The sequence below is a fragment of the Lycorma delicatula genome, chromosome 10 (genome assembly GCF_047948215.1).
Source record: "Lycorma delicatula isolate Av1 chromosome 10, ASM4794821v1, whole genome shotgun sequence".
Classification (NCBI taxonomy): Eukaryota; Metazoa; Arthropoda; class Insecta; order Hemiptera; family Fulgoridae; genus Lycorma; species Lycorma delicatula.
In genome coordinates this window covers 87181907-87196494 of record NC_134464.1, presented here as the reverse complement: position 1 = coordinate 87196494, position 14588 = coordinate 87181907, and the positions used below count along the sequence as shown (strand labels likewise).

Genomic DNA, 14588 nt, shown 5'->3' with positions numbered 1-14588 from the left:
ATTTTATTAAACATGTTTTCTGATGTGCTCCCATTAAAATTTAACCAAAATCACCTGTAAACACAACAGAAGTAAAAAATGATAGTTGTCGCGATCATCTATCAGATTTTACGTTTACAATGGTACTGTGTTACCTGATACAGTATTCTACAGCTGATGACAACTCTATTATTTTGAAAGATTTATTATATAAACTAGTAAGTTTACATTGTTTAATAGCTGCAAGTTGTAAGTTATCGTGATGTATTATTGATAGGAGATTTTTGGTTATTTATAATAAGATATTTTGCGGTAAGTTTACATTGATAAGAATGTTTCTTGAGTTTTGGCCAAGACAGTGAACTGCAACTATTACAAAACTGATGGTTCTAGTATACCTGTAACATATTAGTAAGTAGAAATGTAAATGTGTCAGAAGAAATGTGCAAATTATTTATAATTTGCACATTTATTAATCACAAAAAAATTGTAGCCATTTATAATTGGCATATTAAATTAAAAATAGAACTAGACAAGTTTCTTTAGGTGGTGATAATTGGGTCACAGCCTGTTCTAAAGTAGAATAATTTCAAAAGTCATGTAAATAAATATCGGAAGGAAATTATTACCAATACTTTATCCAAATGTATGACAGATAAGCCAATCCCTTTTTAAAAATGAGATTTTTTACTTTGAACAGTTAAAACATTTTTTTCCTGTCTTCAATCACTTTAATAGTTTCACTCCCTTTACAGTCTTTTTGTCTTTGTATAACTCATACAACCTGTATTCCCAGTTATGTAACTTATTTAGGCCTTGTTTCTGTACTGCAACTTGCCTTTCCTTATTTTTTACCTTTAATATAGCTGTCTAATTCATTTACAACAAATAAATAATTCTTCTTCTGTCTGAATTTTAATCCTTTTTTCTTGAAATCTTAAACAATTTTTTCTTTCTATTCTATATTATAAAATGCTATTTCAATATTTACATAATGCCCATATTTATTATTCTTATCATTTCTTTTAACATTTATTTGAGTATTAAAACTGCTTCAGGTGTTCCCTTATTTTTTTATGAAACCAAGCTGTTTTCATCCAGCTCCTCTATTCTCATTATGTTTTATTAATTATTCTAGTTACTAATTTGGAAGTATATGGGATGTTTGTAAAAATAATAAAAATTATGTCCATTGTTCTGTATTTAAGTGTATCAAGGATATAATTTTTTTTTTTTTAGTCTCATTTTCATGTCAATTTGTCATTTTCTTTGTCAATTTTCCCATCTGTTGGGCCATGAATTTGCACAAGAATTATTTTAAAGATCACTTGATGGGTAAATAATCATTAGGATAGAGATTATGAATAAAAAAAATAATAAAATGTCAATATTTGTCCACACAGGAGAAGTTGTCAATCTGTAAAAAAAAATTATATATCCTGTATCACATCATCTCCAGGCCTATTGGCTTTAGTGAAAGGAGACATGGTTATATGTGGATAAGGGTTGATGGTATTAAAGCAATAGTCTTTCTGTGCGGGAGATTAATAGTTATATCTAGCTGGAACAGTTTTACTTTAATAATGGTTCCTTGGTACTATTCCTAACCACCATTCTGTTACTGACCACACTGTAGCATAGTGATTAGTGATGTAGCAAGCTATGTTTACACTTATTACCCAAACAAGAGATGCAGCAGTTTATGGGCCCTAAATCTGGAAAGCGGCAGTCAATGTCTAAAGACTTACACAGTATCATACCAATCAGTTGATCTACATGTCTCAATTTCTTCACTATGTAGCAGTAATTATAGTACTGTAGAATTAGCAATTTTCTCTTCTGTGTTTTACACAATTTGCATTTTATAGTCCAAGTTACAAGACCAATGTAGCAGGTATAAGAATGATATTGTTTTATAATACTTTGTACTCTTGTGGTCAAACTTTTTAGTACATACATATAATCTCTTTATTAAATATAAGTGTATTATGCATAGTTCTTATTTCATTATATCATACTAGCTGCCTGTCACACCTTCGCCCGTGCTATACAGTTACTAGCATTTCCCGTAAAGCCACCGGGTTGGTCTAGTGGTGAACGCGTCTTCCCAAATCAACTGATTTATAAGTCGAGAGTTCCAGCGTTCAAGTCCTAGTAAAGCCAGCTATTTTTACACGGTTTTGAATACTAGATCGTGGATACCGGTGTTCTTTGGTGGTTGGGTTTCAATTAACCACAGATCTCAGGTATGGTCGAACTGAGAACGTACAAGACTACACTTCATTCACACTCGTACACATCATCCTCTGAAGTATTATCTGAATGGTAGTTACCGGAGGCTAAACAGGAAAAAGAAAGAAAGCATTTCCCATAGCAATCAATTTTCTTATTTTATGTTTTTTAGTAAAATTACCAGAAGCTGCTGCAGCCAAGTCACACATATAGTAACAGTGGTAGTGGCCGCGTTGGTTGACCAACATCACCTTCGCACCCCTTAAAAAAAATCAGAAGTAAAAAAACTCTAAAATGGTTTTTAAATATATATCTGAAGAGTTATTTACAATCCCATATGTACTGAATATCTTGTTTAGTATAGTCTGGATTGGGAAAATGTATAATCGTTGTTCAAAATGTTTTTTTACCTTCCTTCATCCTCTTTCAAGGTCAAATTTCAAAAATCTAAAAATTGGTTAATTTACATGAAGATTACACTCGCCAAAAATAAAGTTGATTTCTTCATTTGTTACAGAGAAATTAAAAAAATAAAACGGCTTCAAAAAAAATTCATAATTCCATTTTAACCCTTGAAATTTGGAATTTCAAAAAATCTAGAAATTTGTTTATATTTATTCAGTTCAGATCCAGCTATACATATATGTGTGTGTGTAGTAAAAAATACATATATATTTATATAAATATGTATATGTATTTTTTCTAGAAATTTTTTGAGATGAAATATATTCAAAAACTTTCTCAGTTATGGCAAGAAACATGGGTAACAATTTAGTTGCGTTTGATCAAGTACTTCTTTTTTGTTTATCCCAAACAAACAAAAACTCTCTTCTTCTTTATATAATTGTATTGATAAATATAGTAAATGTAACTACATAACTGAAGTTACAAACATGTTAAACAATCCACAATAGAAATAAAGTAAAGAAAATATGTATGTAACCAACCTCTCTAACTTTTGACTTTTATGTTATCAAATCATTATAAAGAATTCTTCTTGCTCTTTTGTTTTAACTATAAACCTGCTGAAAATGGTACTGAGCAACATGCAGTATTCTCTTATAGATTCAAAGGTGTAATGCAGTATGGAAGATGAGAAAAAACTACTGAAAAGATACTCTCCTCTAAACCTTTATTATGTTTCCAGTTCAAATTTATACCCAAGTATGCCCAAAAATAAAACATATACTTACTTTTAATTAACAGGTATTAACTCTGTTCTTTGACTATAAGGGCTGGTCTGAAACCCTAAGTACTTTGCAAGCGTAGCATGTTTATTCTTTCTTTTCTCCACTTGTACATCTTGTAAGATTCTTTTAGTTTTGAAATGTATAATATAATATTTAAAAAATATTCTTAATGCAAAAATCAGCTTTAATTTTGTGTTCAGTTGTTTTATTTACAATAATTTTGCTGATAAAATAAAAATTTATACTGCCTGTTTTAAAAGCTATACTTTGTTAATTGTCACCTGATATCTGATAATAATAATATTATTAATTATTCAGTTTTTAAAACATTTTAAAATAAATGAATATTCTAAGGTTGTAATTTTTTTTTTAGGTCTCTCATGGGATATTGATGAGAATGACATACGTTGTGCTGTGGAGGATTGTATTGGAGTAGTTGAAATTGTAGACATCCTTGATCCTGAATTAGCAAATGTTTATGTTAAATTAAGGTATTAATCTATTATACTTTGCTATAATAAATATAAAAATTTAAGATGTCCTTATAATTGTAAATTACATCAATGTACTAAGTAATACACCAGAGGAAGCAGTAGAATATTATATCATTAGATTCATCAAAAGGTGAGGTTCTAATGATGCGTAATAAGATCAGTTACATACAACTTACGTTTTTAACTCTTCTTATTTTAGTAGTTATTTTATTAATAACAAAGACCACATTTTACTATTTAAGTTGCTGTTCAGGAATATCTTATTCTCTCATAATGTTACGTATTTGATTTTTAATTAAATATTAATTTTTGTAGAATAGATTCCTAGTGGGAAAAAATTGCAAAATCATGCAATAGTTTATCAAATTTAAATTGTTACATTAATTTGTTTCAACATTTTTCTGAATAGATTTTGTTTTCAATGATAACACTGGTCAATAAAATTTAATTTTTCGTTTTTTAAATGAGAATTAAAGGCTGATCCTTATAGTGTTTTTTATGCTGGTTTTATATATGTTAATAGATTTTTCTATCAGGCTCAATTTTTTTGTAATTGAAATTTCTTTTGAAAAAAAATGTATGGTGAATGTAATATGACAGTGCATTACATGTATTTTGTCTCGCCTAAAATCTATTTCTTTTGGATTTTCTCCTGTCGGTAGATCCCTCTTTAGATTCCATATTAGTCAGCTAACATTTTTGGGTTCCATTTTCCCTGGTATCGTGTTTTCATTGTAGGTATCTCCTGGTGAGAGTGTTCTTTAGGTTCAGCGGTGAGAGCACCGAGATTGTTAGGGAAAAATCCAATTGTGAATGAAGGAAATGAACTTTTGAGTGACATATTACACCCAAGTTCTTTGTAGTTTTGAAGGAGTTCACTCACAAGTTCTCTGTAGTTACTGGCCTTATGGTTTACAAGGAAGTTGTTTACTACATTTTGAAGTGATTTCCATATCACAACCTCCAAGTCATTCAAACATTCTTCAAACACTGGATCACTCATTAGTTTTCTTATTTATGGACCTTCCTTTATTTTAGCATCGCTTATATTAGGTAATTTGTTTTTTTTAAATTTAAACCCTGCGTCATTACGATCCATTGCTTTAACAAAATCTTTGAATAAACCTATGTGCAGTGCCAGAAGATAAACCATTTTTAGTTTTACTAATGCCTGGCTAACAATATTCTTCTTTCCCACAGTCTGTACATCTCTCTTCAGTCACTGCTCTTTTATATAATGGTTTTTCCTATCCACACTGTCCCACTCGCACAAAAAGCAACAGACCTTAGTATGTCCAAGTTGTAGTCCAAGTAAAAGCACTGTTAAGTTCAGATCTCCACAAATATGCCATAAATATTTCTCATACTGAATCCTGCTCAATACAAGTTTCATATTTTCGTAAGAAACTTTCACATGAACAGTATATCCTAATGGTATTGATGGATATTTATTTCCAGTATAAAGTAGTACAGCTTTCAAACTAAGCTTTTATGAGTCAATAAAAAGTCATCATTCATCAGGATGGTGCATATGTCCCAAAGCTTCCAGTAAAGAGCATATCATTACAGTATACTAAGTTTTCACACTGAGAGAAGTGTTCAGATTCTGATTGCCTATCACGAAAAGCACTTACTTTAGTGTCTGGTTGTAAAAGATGCCAATCTTCCAGTCTTTATGCTGGTATTTCTGCTGGATTCTTTGATAAATTTAGATCACGAACTAAATAATTTAATTGAAACTGATTAATTAAATGGGGTTCAGTATATCTATTTTCTAAAAAGTTTGGATTTCTTTCTTCATTGCCTGATAAGTCAGCACATTATTGGACATTTTCATCTTCATCTAAGTTATATGTTTTTGGTGGTACTGGAATTGGAAGCTCTTGTCTATGTAGTACTGGCTGCATGGCAGAGGGAATATCAGGGTATTTTAACAGTACATCTAGTTTTAGCTGTTATCCCATATATCTTTATTATACAAAAATAATCAGTGGTGTGATCCTTTGGTTCTCTCCAAACCATTGGAATTGCAAATTGTATGTGACGAGATCTATTTAGCCAACCAGTCAACAATGTTACACAAGAAGCACAGCAAATATGAGATGCCAATAAAAAAAATTGTTAGGGAAAAACTAAAATTCAGATGAATTTGTTCATTTGTCCTGATCACCTAATTTACATCCAAAATACAGTTCATACGACTTTTCTATCAGCAGAGTTATATTTTTTTTCTGAGACTTGTGTTACTTCACCACAGACGTAGTAGAAATTGTTTGGATGATTAATGCAACTGCTAGGCATTGTTAATACATTGCAATAACTAATATTGTTTAAATGAGCTGCATCAAACCAGTTCACAAAGTGGAGTTCATGCAGGATGATGAATTACTACCTGAAAATAAGAATGGCAGTTACTAAAAAACTAAGCCTGATAGAAGAATTCTTATTTTATTTGAAATCAGCATGAAAAATACTATAAAAATCCGTTATTGAATCTCAATTAACAAAATCATTGTTGATCAGTGTAAGTGAAGGCAAGATGAACATCTTTTTTATTTTTTTGTAAAATAAACTGTTTTCATTCTTAAGGTTTTTATACCTGATAGTTACTTCGACTAAATAAATTGACCAGCAAAAGTCATTTGACATCATTTATGTAGGAGTTGAAGAATAACGAGTTATATCTATAAGAACATTAATAGAGTTTTGTTGTACTTTTCAACAATCAGTTAAATTTGCATAACAGTTAGAATTTTAATTAAGAGTAAGATGTTTGCAGCTTTTTAATAATAACAGTTTGGCATGGTTAACGTTTCTTTATATACAAAGTAAGATGGATTAAGGAAATTATTGTTCGTAGTAGAGAACCTTGTTAAGTATATTTAAATCGTCAAAGTAAAATATAAAATTACACAAGATATAGTGAGAATAACAGCTTTTCTGTAATTTCTCTTTTGGAAACCAGGCTACCTGCAAGATTTAGGGTGAACACATTTAATGATATCATTGAAGTCCGCTGTTTACTTTATCTCTTCCTCTATGGACATTACATTTGTGTTATGCATTTGTAAAATGCATAAGTTGGTTGATGTTGCTGCTAACTGTGATATTTAAACAATGACACTTTTTTGACTTTGAAACATGATACTGATTAAATTTCAAAAGCAACTGGTGATTGCCTACATTAATTCATTGAATCGTTAATTCATTGAATGAAAGACATGCACGAATAAATTAAATTTAAAAAAAAATTTCAGGTATGCAAATTACATCAAGCCTTTAATATATACCTGTATTATATGATATACTATATTATACGATTACCTGTTATAGAATTAATTTAAATATCACCTATAATAGAATTTAAAATGATTAGCCGTTAAATGTATGTCCTAATTACATAAAATGCATTAAATATTAAGAGAATTTATACTAGAAAAAAATGAACATTTTTTTGCCTAACCTATGAAAATAAAAGAAAGAATAAATAAAATAACTTTAGCCGTATAATTATTTCCTTAGAATATTTTAACCTTTCTATATAATTTCTACGTTATTTAAAAGTAAAACATGTTTACTCTCTACTGATAATGGATCTGGAACTAATGCTGTGACAAAAATATGAAATAATAAAATGGCCTAACTGACTTGCCAAATATTATTTATTATACACTTAAGATAAAATACGCTGTTACATTTTTTGATTTAATAAACTGTTGCATGATGTTTTAGGAAGATAATAGAATATTAAAGGGAAAATAATATTTTATCAAATATAGATTCAATTGTAATAATATAGTAGTAATTTCAAGTATTATCTTTGATTGCTTCATTATACAGATTGATTTTATCCATGGAGTAAAAATGATCAAATTAAAATGAATAATATTCCCTTAACAAAAAAGGCAATAAATAATTGGAAATGAAACAACAAACAAATGGTTTGTTCATAAAGTGGACATTTAATCATTTATAACCACTGATTGGATTTTCAGCATGTGTATCTTTATAAACGTTATTTTTATAAATTTTAGGTGGCAGTTACAATACTGGCTGGCAATAGTATTAGTTAAATTACGCTAACTGTTAAGTAACTTCAGTGATTTTAGGAAACCAATCTTCTAAACATAAATAAAGCTTCAGCTCTTTACATTTTACCCTTGCCTCATAACCTTTGATTTTAAGGAATTGCTTCCTGAGACCATCAAGATTGTCCTTATATGTCTGCGAGGCAGGTACGAGGCTCAGCTGATAAATTTTGCACACTAGCATGTTACATGGAGACAAAAGGTACTATTGAGTTGAGCATGGTAGCACATGATAGCTAAAATCCTCCTCTAAAAAACTTGCGATATTGTGTTGAAATTCATTTGCCGGTTTGTTTTCAGTAGAAGTTAAAATGGAGTCAAGTATGGCCAATATATCAACACCACATCCTGTCAGATTGGATGTGTTATGCGGCCTTATGTTGTAAATTTAAATTATCCAGAAACATTCACCGTATCCTAGGCAATGACAAACAAATGGTAGATCAGGCACTTTTATTCCTACAGAGCACAAGATTTTTTTTTTTTGTTTCAGTCATTTGACTGGTTTGATGCAGCTCTCCAAGATTCCCTATCTAGTGCTAGTCGTTTCATTTCAGTATACCCTCTACATCCTACATCCCTAACAATTTGTTTTACATATTCCAAACGTGGCCTGCCTACACAATTTTTCCCTTCTACCTGTCCTTCCAATATTAAAGCGAATATTCCAGGATGCCTTAGTATGTGGCCTATAAGTCTGTCTCTTCTTTTAACTATATTTTTCCAAATGCTTCTTTCTTCATCTATTTGCCACAATACCTCCTCATTTGTCACTTTATCCACCCATCTGATTTTTAACATTCTCCTATAGCACCACATTTCAAAAGCTTCTAATCTTTTCTTCTCAGATACTCCGATTGTCCAAGTTTCACTTCCATATAAAGCGACACTCCAAACATATACTTTCAAAAATCTTTTCCTGACATTTAAATTAATTTTTGATGTAAACAAATTATATTTCTTACTGAAGGCTCGTTTCGCTTGGGCTATTCGGCATTTTATATCGCTCCTGCTTCGTCCATCTTTAGTAATTCTGCTTCCCAAGAAGTAGAATTACTAAAGATGGACGAAGAGCACAAATATGTTTAACAAAATCTAATATTTACCTAGTTGTAGTTTTTTAGAACATTAATCTTTGTTGTCCATGAAGGGGCCTTTTACACCCCTTACGGATTTTGTTAATTTTTTATATTGTAGTTTTTCGTTTTAAATAAATTTATTTTACTGTTAAGATTCTGACTGTGACATTAGTTTTAAGTTTTAGTGATATCCTATCTGTGGAATTTGCTTTAAGTTTTATTTGTTGTTCTTTTCCTTTTTTAACATTTTAATTTTAATCTAGTTTTAATTTTTCCCTTGTATGTGATATTATTTGTAAGTTTTTAGTGATATTAGTTTCTAAGGTTTTACTTAATTTAATGTACTTTAATTTTAATGTAGCTTTAGTTTCCAAATTGTTTTGTTTTAAATTTTTACCGAATACATTATGTTTGATCTGAACAATGATAATGTGAAAGCATTATTCAACTCCAAAAAAAAAAAAAAAAAAATATATATATATAGAGCAACCTGGTTAAAACAGTTTGTAGTGATAACATTTTTAACAGCAGAAAATGTGAATCCTGCGAATATTTTTCTCGTTTAAAAGCAGTTTACAGTACTGAAACTGTTGACAGGAATATTGTAAATAGGTGGGTGTTGAAATTTCACGAATGTAAAGCTGATAAAGTGGCAATTGAGGACACACATCACAGTGGACAACCAGTTTCTGTGACTGACAAGAAACATCGAAAGGAGGTGGACGATTCGCTTTAAAGTAACCAGCGAATCACCCAGTAATGCATCGCTATTCAGTTATCGAGCAATTGGGTTACCGTAAAATCTGCACGATGGGTACCGTGCAAACTCTCTAATGTCTCTCCGCAAGCTGAAGTTTGAGCCTATTTCGCATAATAAACGATAATAAACATGCAGATTCCACTGCTAAAGACGCATGCAATCAACCGCCTTTCATCACTGGTGTTGCTGCTTCTGACTTTATTAATTGTATAAAACAGTCTCTTTGAGCAAAGTAGTAAGGGGATTGGATGGCTACCATTGAGATAACAAACTCAGCACATTAAGGATTCTGTGTTGTCATGGGATTCCTCATGCAGAAAACTCATCGTGAGGAAGTGGTCCTCTGCCGACTGCGGATAGCACATACAAGAGCTACTCACGATTATCTGATGTCAGCAGTAAATGCACCAATATGCATGCAATGCAACTGCCACTTGACTGTGCACCTTATCCTTGTGGATTGCATCCGTTGTGCAGCCTGGTGTCGTAAATTTAAATTGCCCAGGAACATTTGTCAAATCTTGGCCAACGATAAAGAAGTTTTGGACCAGTATTTTTATTTCTTAGAAGTATTGGTATGTTAGATACCTTTTAATAGTGTTATGAATTTCGTTTAAAATTTTTATTTTTTTGTTATCCAAGAAGGAGCCTTTTATACTCCTCGGAGTTTGTTAGATTTATTTTACTTTTATTTTTATTTTATATATATATATACATATAGTTGTTGTTTTTAAGTATTTTTTATTTTTAAAATTTATCTGTGGTAGTAGTTTTAATTAATTTTTTAGTTGTTAGCTCTGTTAGTAGTTGTATGTTTTTGTGTTTAATATTTTATTGTAAAATTTTTATTTTGTCTGTTTTTTTTTTTTTTTAATATTTTAGTCTAGTTTTAATTTTGTTTTTAAATTTCTAGCGTGTTTTTTTTGAGTTTTAAATTTCATTTTTGTTAGATTTTATATTTTATTTTTGTATTTTATCTTTGTTTCCCAGGCGATAATAACTTGTAAATGTTTTTCGCTCCAAAAAAAGTATATATATGTATTCCGCATCTGTTATACTCACCGGATGGCTCCATGCAACTTCCACTTCTTCCCTCATCTCAAGAGGGATCTCAAAGGTAATCACTATACCACCAATGATGAGGTGAAGGAAGCTGTGGCCACTTGGATCTGAGGAAGACCGCCAGAGTTTTTTCAGTGACAGAATGCAAAAACTTGTCAGACGTTGGGAAATGTGTATCAGTGTGAATGAGGATTATATTGAAAATTAAATACTGCATTTTGTAACTAAGGTGTTGTATTTTTATTCATTTTCTAGTTCATTCCAATATCTCTTTTCATTCCCATGCTACACATATATGTGCAAAATTTATCAGCTGAACCTCGAAATTGGGCAATGGTTTGTTATCATCACAGTCAAGTCAATAATATTAAAATGTATAGAATAGAAATATGTTATCAGACAATCATTTTGGTGCCCAAACTGGAATAGTTATATTAGTGTGCATTTTATTTGTACTTGAAGACAATGTGGAACTGTTAATCTAAAACGGAGGTACAGTGATTTGGTGTGTAGCTAGAAGCATATAATAGAAGACAAGTGAATGATTTTATTTAAGGAATACATTAAGGATTTCAGGATTTCTTGTTATTATCAGGACAGTCGCAGGATAATCTTCGTTCAGTTATCACACAAACATTTCGAATCTCAGGTTCACCAACTGTAACAAGCTACATTATATAAATTTTGAACATTATAATTAATTGAACCATTTACTTGCATTATTTATTGTTTCCTAATTATCTATACTCTAGAGAGAGATAGCAGCTGAGATTTCATCAATGGTTGTTGTGACTAATCTCATTCTCATTGATCACTATTTCATGGAGATTTTTGAGTTTCTGCATAGGCCAATTGATACCTTATTGTGTACAAAAATGAAATTAAACATAAATGCTTTTTTCATGTAGTTATAAATAGATCATAGTTAACGCTAGTATAGTTATAATATGAAGTGATAAATAAATATCTAGTGGCTGAAGCCATTTTTGTTTACTTTAGTATAGTTTTTTTATGATTGTGATTTAACTACATGTTACTTTTAATCTTACTTATTGAAGTAGAAATGTATTTTATATAAGCGTTTATTTATTGTAATCTAGAAGTGATTTATTTTGTGGTATTTTTTCAAGGCAAGTCAGTAGGTTATGTAAACAGTTACATTTATCTATGTTATTATGGTACCAGTACATATTTTCCAGTGTAGGTTTTGAAATTTTATTTTAATGCTGTAGATTTAAATATTTAACATCATGTGAAAAATTTACTGCCAGTGACTGAGGATGTTAATTGACATCCAATTTTTATTTGACAGTAATTAAATATTTGTGATGAATTAAGGCATAAAATACACTAAACATGATATCTAAGTTAAAATTAATTAAAATTTTCTCTTAAAAAAATAAAAAATAAACAAATGGTTTAACATGCAGTTTTTGTTAATTAGAATGAAAAATAAAAATATACAAAGTCCTAAAATTTGGTACCAGTTTTACATTAACACATTTTAGTTTGATCATCTATCAGAAGTTACAAATTTCAAAAATGAAAAATATAAGACAGTATTTTATATTAGTCATGTAAATTAAAGCTGATTTTTATTATTCTGTAGATCTTTTATCTTCATCAGTATAGATGGCGACAGTAACTTTAATTAAAGAATCCTTTTTTAAAATAAGTGTTCATTTTTAAACTACATAAAACTCTAAACTGACAGATTAAGAAATTGCTGTAGAATTGAGATCATATTAAGGATTGTGTGTTTCTTTTAGGTGTATTTCTTAAAATAGTCAGTCTTTCATATCAAACAGGTGTAAGATATGCTGTTAAAAGTTCAACACCCATTATTTCATAATAGAGATTGTGTGCTAAATCAGTTTTATTAATTTTGTTCTTAAGTTGACAAAACATTTAACCTAAATGCTCAAATCCCACATAAGTCATATGCATCAGAATAAGAGTCATCAATTAATAATATGCTATTGGCTTTGACGGCTAGCACTAGATAGGGAATTTTGGAGAGCTGCATCAAACCAGTCAATTGACTGAAGACAAAAAAAAAATTGGCTTTTAAATTTCTGATTTCTCTGGAAAATTACTTGTAGAACTGCAGTGTGAGTTCATCCACTGTTATCCTGTCAGCAGAAATAAATTTGTTACTGAACCAGCATCATAAATACATCAATACATCGGAAAGATATACTGTTGTTGAAAGATGTTTATTATCTACTAAACTAAAATGAAAATACTGTAATTATGTAAAGATATTGTGTGGTAATACTCTGTCACTCAGTTTTTTTGAAGGTCAGAAATCAATAATTTTAGTGCTTTATTAAAATAAAAATTTTCCATTAGCCAAACAAGATGTAAAAATGTTAATGACTGTGCAGCTATTTCTTCTTCTGTCTCCATAAGAAATAAGTTAGAGACTTATACTCGCGTCAAAATAAAAGAAGTGCAATTGAGAAATTTAACTTCCTTTTATATTATTGTTCACAGTTTATGCAGTGGTTATTATGTAATATTGAAGTAATTTCTTGTCTATTGGTTATATCTTATTGTCTTTACTAAGATGCCCACTAATGTTCAAAGGGATATTAGTGTTACTGCCTCTCATCCAGAAGGTTCTGGGTTTAAATCCTGACCAAATGCTTGGCATTTTTCAAACACTGTAAAATTTATGTTATCAATATATACAAATTTATAATGACTTGTAAAAAACTACTGATTTTTTCGCTACATATGTTAATTTATCAATTTTGATTAATGTAAAATATTCATAACTTTGAAACATTGTGTAAATATATGAAAACGTTCTTATTTATATCATAATTATTATAATTTTGTTCCTGTAGTCATTTAGTGAAAAAGATACAAATTAATTTAAACTCTGATAAAAAAAGAAATTGTGTTAACAAATGACTGATTTGATGTTATTTTAGATATCTTTATGGTTTTTTTTCAGGTCATCTTTGGATAAGGGGTTTTCTTTAGAAATAGTTCCTTTAGTTAGGTGAAAAAAACTAGGTGAATAAACCTGTTGCTTCAAGTGAATAAAGCAACAGGTTTATTTTATATATATATATATATATATATATATATATATATATATATATATATATAATATCATATATCAGTGCTTGTTAGACTTTTTATGCAACCTTCACATAGAGTGATTCTGTCAACTGACAGACAGGGCTACCTTCCTACAAAGGAGTCATCTGTTCTAATCTGGTGGGCAACAGGTATTAATTCAGTCAAGTCCTGTCTTTGGAGGAATTTATCTAGAGAAAGAAGATTGCATTTCTGCCAAAAAATTCTATTGATAGATATACACAGTGACCCTTGGAATTTTACTGTAATTATTAAATTTATTGTTATTTATTTATGTTTTTTTTTTTTATCTGAGTGAGCTTATAAATGAATGACTTGTGCTTTTCCAGAGAAAATTTCAAGGAAGATGAAACAAAAAGTATTTATATCAAAGGCGAATCTTTCTACTTAAAAGAACCTGTTGTTTGTAAGTAATTTTTTTAATATATTGTTACATGTTTGCGGTTTGACAAGGATATTGAGAGATTACACACATAAAAATTTCTTATAAGTACAATTACTCTCAGATATATAAAATGAAAAAAATAATAAATATATATCGCAGGCAAAATTGTAATTCAAATTAAAAACAACATTAATTTAATAACAATTAA

General features: G+C 29.7%; 1 protein-coding gene across 3 annotated transcripts in view; it reads left to right on the top strand.

Moving 5' to 3' along the window:
• Positions 1-14588, top strand: part of LOC142331777 (uncharacterized) — a 72069-nt gene that overhangs the window by 18062 nt on the left and 39419 nt on the right. For all 3 annotated transcript variants that reach the window (XM_075377869.1, XM_075377870.1, XM_075377868.1), the window contains exons 3-4: positions 3775-3892; positions 14325-14401. In XM_075377869.1, the coding sequence (XP_075233984.1) occupies positions 3775-3892; positions 14325-14401 (195 nt within the window). The remainder of the gene's footprint in view (positions 1-3774; positions 3893-14324; positions 14402-14588) is intronic.